The sequence below is a fragment of the Falco rusticolus genome, chromosome 18, assembly GCF_015220075.1.
Source record: "Falco rusticolus isolate bFalRus1 chromosome 18, bFalRus1.pri, whole genome shotgun sequence".
In the NCBI taxonomy this organism is placed as follows: domain Eukaryota; kingdom Metazoa; phylum Chordata; class Aves; order Falconiformes; family Falconidae; genus Falco; species Falco rusticolus.
Genome location: NC_051204.1, coordinates 3,015,136 through 3,020,971, shown reverse-complemented (window position 1 = coordinate 3,020,971; position 5,836 = coordinate 3,015,136). Strand labels below are relative to the sequence as shown.

At 69.8% G+C, this 5,836-nt stretch overlaps 1 protein-coding gene across 1 annotated transcript; it reads right to left on the bottom strand.

Annotated features, from left to right (window-relative positions):
- Nucleotides 1–3,090: 3,090 nt before the first annotated feature.
- Nucleotides 3,091–5,586, bottom strand: CCR10 (C-C motif chemokine receptor 10). Its single transcript, XM_037411361.1, has 2 exons — nucleotides 5,199–5,586; nucleotides 3,091–4,188 (listed from the first exon to the last, which is right to left on the bottom strand). The coding sequence occupies exons 1-2, from the start codon at nucleotides 5,208–5,210 to the stop codon at nucleotides 3,106–3,108; spliced, it is 1,095 nt and encodes a 364-aa protein (XP_037267258.1). The 5' UTR covers nucleotides 5,211–5,586; the 3' UTR covers nucleotides 3,091–3,105.
- Between the last annotated feature and the right edge of the window lie 250 nt (nucleotides 5,587–5,836).

Below are 5,836 nucleotides of genomic sequence, written 5' to 3'. Positions count from 1 at the left end.
CGTCCCGCCGCCACCGGGACGGGACGCGACGGCACCGGGACGCGACGGGACCGGCCCGCCGCCCGCCCGCGCCGCGCACCGGCCGCCGCCGCCGCCGCCGGGACCGGCCCCGCCGCCGTCGCCGCCGCCCGGGCGGGCCTGACCGGGCGCGTCACCGGCCCCCGCCAATCGCCGCGCGCGGCCCGGGGCGGAGCCAGCGCGGCCGGGGCGGCGGGGCCGCCGCTTGCGTCATCTGCCGGGCGGGGGCGCGCGCTGGACGGGGGGAGCTCCGGGGGTGCGCACGGCCGGGCTGCGGCGGCGGGGCCGGGGCTCCCGGTACTACCGCCGGTACGGTGCACCGGGCACCACCTTGCAGCCGGCACCGGCACCGGGCACTGGCCCTGCGCCAAGGAGACCGCGCCAGTCCCGGCACCCCGGGGCTTCACGGGCCGCGGCGTTGAGCTGCCCCGCGGCACCGGCACCATGTGCTGCCCCGGCCCCACCGCAGCACCAACACCCGTCCCGGGAAGGCGGCTCAACCCGGTGCGGTGCCGGTGGGCAGCCCCACGGGTGGCTGGTGCGGGCGGGAGGGCACCGTGCTTTGTCCCGCCGGCCCCGTGGCACCTTCCCTCGAGAGGAGCCGGTGGCGGGGGCTGGCGGTGGGGTCACACCCTGTGCCATGGTGAAGCATCGAGGCTCAGCCTAGCCCAGGGCCCTGCCGAGTGGCAGCGGGGCTGCGGCACTCTGGTGCCATGGGTGCTGTGGCAGCGGCCGGGTCCTGGCCCCGCTGCTGGAGCCCCAGCAGGGGTTAAACCACATCAGGCAGAGCTCTGGCTTCGCTACAGCTGTTGGGTCAACACCGCCTCTGGGAGCCTGTGGTGCTGGGATGCGCGGGCCGGCGGTGCGGGCTGCCAGCTCTCCTCCCACACAGCCAGCACCGGGCCTGAGCCCCCAGCCTGGGGCTGCCGCAGCACCGGGCACCGGGGCAGAGCCCACCGGCCGTGCAAGGGACAGAGCCAGCTCAGGGCTGGGCGATGCGGGGAGATGGCAGCATGGCAGTGGGGCAGCAATGGGCACGGCTGTGGGGCCGATGCCAGCAGTGCCGTGGGGCTGGCGTGGGAAGGGAGCAGGGCTGCCAGAGGCTGCAGGCTGGGCCGGGAGCGGGGGCAGCCGCGCTGCTGCGCCAGGTGCTGCCTGAATCCCGAGCAGGGTCAGCAGAGGGCTGCGGGGGCCAGGGGCCCATCACCGAGGCTCTGCGGCTGCTGAGTCAGCGGTAACCACTTTCAGGCCCAGCAGTAGGTGAAGGGGCTGGGATGGCTTCTCCCAGTCGGAGCACAGGGTAATCCCGCGCGGGAGCCTGCGGGCGGGCAGGAACAGCCTCCAGCCCCAGCAGGACCGGGAGGTGCTTCCCTGCATGCCCAGCTCCGCTGCAGAGACCCTGCAAAAGGCTGCAGCACAGACGGGCCCCGTCACCCTCCCGATGGCCCGGAGTGCTGCAGCCCGGCTGGTCGGGGCTGCCAGGTGGCCCCAGGCGTTGCTGGCACTGGCCCTGTGCCGCTCGGCGTGGTGCCAGCCCTGCGGGACGAGGGCACCCGGGCTGTGCCAGCCCCAGCCGCAGCACCCTGGCCCCGCAGGCGGTGGGAGCCACGGGGCTGGGATGTGCTGGGGCAGAGGAGCTCATGGGGAAGTGAGGAGGGGAAAGTCCCTCTGGCCTCTCTGCGCCCCCCCTGCCCCAGGAGGGGGTTTCCAGCTGGACCCAGGGCAGGTTTTCCGGGGGGGGCCGGGGGGGCCTCTGCTGTTCCCAGCCCGGGGACCCCCAGTCCCTCCAGCCCCCTGCCTGCGGGGATGGTGGCATGGGCTCTGCTACCACCCCGGCCAGGGGCTGGGCTGCCCTGGGGGGTGACACCCGCTCCTGCCCACCAGCTACCTCCTCTGATTGCCTGGCCCGGACACCCCCCCCCCCCCCCCCCCCCCACCCCGGGGCCACCATGGATCCGGTCCCTGGGCCCCCACCCGCTCCCCCGGAGCCCCCACTCCCCGGCCTGGCCATTTTGGCCCCAGCCGCTCCCTGCCCACTCCCCGGCTCGGGGAGCTGCGGGTCCGGGGGAGCCCGGGCAGGGGCCACGGGTGTAGGCAGGGGACAGGCAGGGCGCACGCAGGGCTCAAGTAGGATGCAGGCAGGGGACACGCAGGGCACACGCAGGATGCAGGCAGGGAGCATGCAGGGAGCGGGCAGGGGACAGGCAGGGCCCAGGCAGGGGACAGGCAGGGCGCAGGCAGGGTGCAGGCAGGGGACAGTCAGGGAACGCCGATGTTCTGCTGCCGCCTGCCGGCATTCCCCGGCCAGCGCCGGTGGGCACGGGCGGCTGCGGGGCTGCTCCCCGCTCCCGGCCCCGGCCCCGGCTCAGCAACCCCCCCGGGGCAGCCCCACCCCTCACGGAGACGGCACTCGCCCACCGGGACTCGACCGGGGTTTATTGTGAGGGTGGGAACCAGCTGCCCCCCCGGGCCCCCCTGTGTGCATCCATCATCCTGAGCCCCCCGGCACTGCACAGCCCCCCACAGCACGCCTGACATTGCACAGCTCCCCTGGAACACATGTGACATTACGTGGTCCCCTGCAGCACATGTGACATCGCATGCCCCCCCAGAGCACACGTGACATTGTACAGCTCCCCCAGAGCACGTGTGACACTGTGTGGTCCCCCTCAGAGTGTGCATGACATTGCATGGTCCCCTGGAGCACATGTGACATTGCATTGTGTCCCCCCCAGAGTACGCACAACATTGCATGGTCCCCTGGAGCACGTTGACATTGTATGGCCCCCCTGAGCACATGTGACATTGCATGGTCCCCTGCAGCACATGTGACATAGCAGAGTCCCCACGGCCCAGCGGTTCGCCAGGCAGCAGAGGTGCTTGCAGGGCGCACGGGCGCTGCGGGGCTGCTCTTCCCTCTGTCCACGCGTGTGCAGGCACCATGCAGGTTGTCCGGTGCTGCCCCTGCCAGGCTGCTCTGCCAGGGCCCAGGGCAGGTCTGTGCATGAGCGAGGCTCTCCCTGGGGAGCCATGGAGGGGCCGAGCCCCAGGGTGCTTGTCCTTGCCCCGGCCATGGGCACCGTGTCCCTATATCATGTCCTGGAAGGTGGAGAGCGATGCCCGTCGGCGGGGACTGGGGCAGCTAGAGCAGCGCGGGTCGAGGGGCCCCACGCAGCCGGCATCACTGGCCAACAGCCACAGCTCCTGGCGGAACCGCTGGCCCAGGAAAGCGTAGAGCAGCGGGTTGAGGCAGCAGCGCAGGTATGCCAGCCCCCCGGTGACCAGCAGCGCCATGTCCTTGCGGCGGCTCTGGGCACAGGTCACCTCCCAGCTGGCCAGAAGCTCGGCTGCATCCAGCAGCACCATCAGGCTGTGGGGCAGCTGCAGGGCCACGAACACCAGCACGAGGGCCAGCAGCACCCGCAGTGCCCGGTGGGGCTGGGCACCGCGGGCCGCCAGCAGCGTCCGGGCCACGGCTGCGTAGCAGCTCACCATCACCAGGAAAGGCACCACGAAGCCCAGCACGACCTGCACCAGGTTGGTGGCCCCCCGGGCTGCCCGCGAGACTGCAGGGGGGAAGACGATGCGGCAGACGTGGAGGTCCTGGTGCTGCTCCGCTCGGCCGTAGATGAACTGGGGCAGTGCCAGCAGCGTGGCCAGCAGCCAGGCCAGCCCCGCCGTCAGCCAGCCGTGGCGGCGAGCCCGTGGGCGCAGGCGGCAGGCAGCTGGCACCCGCACGATGGCCACGTAGCGGTCCACGCTGATGCAGGTGAGGAAGAGGAAGCCGCTGTAGAAGTTGAGGGCGTAGAGGCCCTGCAGTGCCTTGCAGGCAGCTGTGCCTGGGGACCAGCCCTGCAGCGTGTTGATGATGGCAAAAGGCAACGTCAGGAGCAGCAGAAAGTCAGACAGGGCAAGGTGCAGGAGGCAGACGTCGGTGATGCTGTGTGCCCGGTGGTAACGGATGTGCGTGAGCAGCACGAGTCCGTTCCCAACCATGCCCAGCAGCGAAAGCAGCAGGTAGACAGTAGGCTGGTAGGTGCGGGCTAAGTCCTGCACTGCCTGCTTCTCGCAGAGCTCGGGCAGCATGCCGTCCTCCCACAAGTACCCGTCCTCCCAGGGGTAGAAGTCGGTGGTGGTGATCAGGTCTGCTGAGGTGGGGCTGGGGGTCACCTGCATGGAGGGAGGCTGAGTCAGGGATGCTCAGAGGCAGCAGCCCAGCTGCAGGGTGCAACACACTGCACCCAGGGCAGCCCTCCTCCACCCAGCCCTACCACGCGGAGCCCAAGTGTGCCGTGGCCCCTGGTCCTGTGCTCGGGATGGTTTCTGTCTCACACCCACCCCAAGGCAGCAGAGGTTTGCTGTGCTCAGTCATTGTGAGAGCAACCACGCGCTTCCCGAGCAGCCGCCTGCAGCGCAGAGCTGGTGGCGAGACGTGACCCCAGCCACGGCATCCCAGCACAGCACCCTGTCCCACGAACTAACTGTGCACCCACTGCAGGGGAGCTTCTCCTGACGTCCTCTGGGGCTCAGCACCCAGCCCATGGCCCTGGTCGCTCTGTCCATCTGGCCCTTGGGGCTCCATGCCAGCATCTCCAGGTGGGAGCTTTGCGCAGGGAGTGTACAGGGACCTGCCTAAAGGACCCCACCCCCCACCCCCCCGGGGACCCCAGTGCTGGCACAACCCCACACTGCCCAATCCTGTTCCCAGCCAGGGAGGTCCCGCAGCATCCTGCTGCTGTGCACAGGTTGCAGGCAGCTGTGCACGGTGCTCGGTGCTCACAGCTCCCAGCCTCTCAGCCCTGCTCCAGGGCAGAAGCGACCCCGCTGCCACAGAGGCCAGGATGCAGCACGTTTCTGATTCAGAGCAGCCTCACAACAGCAGTTGTGCTCTGGCTCCCATCAGCGAGCCCAGACCTGATCCCCAAACCTGCTCTGGGACCACAGGTGGGCTCTGACCCCAGCGCCAGGGCAGGCTGACTCCCTAGCAGCTCCCCCAGCCCCTTCCCTGCTTTGGACCCCAGGGACCTGGAGCACCAGGTGTTGCCTGACGTTCCCTGGGGCTTTGCCTTTCAGTCCAAACCCACATGGCTCACAAGAGAACGGATTAAAAGCAACAAGAAAAGCCAGTGAGGGGGTCCCCGCCTGGCCCCCAGCGAACCCCTCACGCTGCAGCTGCTCACCTGCTCCTGCATCACGCCACAGGACCTTTCCCCCTGGCCGGTGAGTCTGGAGCCGTCGGCGTCTCAGCGTTCTGCAACCTGTGGTTTGACCACGTGCCACTCCCGATACTGAGAGTGGTGGAGAGCACAAACCCAGCCCTGGGGAGGAAGGCGAGGAGGCAGATGCGACCCCACTCCAGAGCCCATCCTGCATCTTTTACTTTGTGGCTAGCATCTGTGTGCCGGGGACAGAAATAGCAGCTCTGCTCAGCCCCTGTCACGCGAGGCTGGGGAACAAACCTGGGAGTCCCCGATCGGGGGAAGCAGGGTCTGGTCAAGGGCACACAGCACGTGCAGGAGACCCCAGCCCACCCCGGGGCTGTTTGCGACTCCTGCCCCACAGGGGCAGCCCCTGCTGGGCTGGAGGGGAGGCTGGAGCGAACGGGGCCAAGGAGCAGAGCGTGGGCTGCTGTGGGCTGGCACAGAGCCGGCACAGGCAGGAACGCTGCTCTGATGGGACAAGCAGAGCCGAATCCAGTCCAGGAACAGTTCATCCTGATGGGAAATGTGGTGGTTCCAGGAACTGGGGCAGCTGCTGGTGTAGGGCGTCCCCCTTGGTCGGGGGTCTCAGCTCTGCTCCATGCCCCCACACCCCCTCG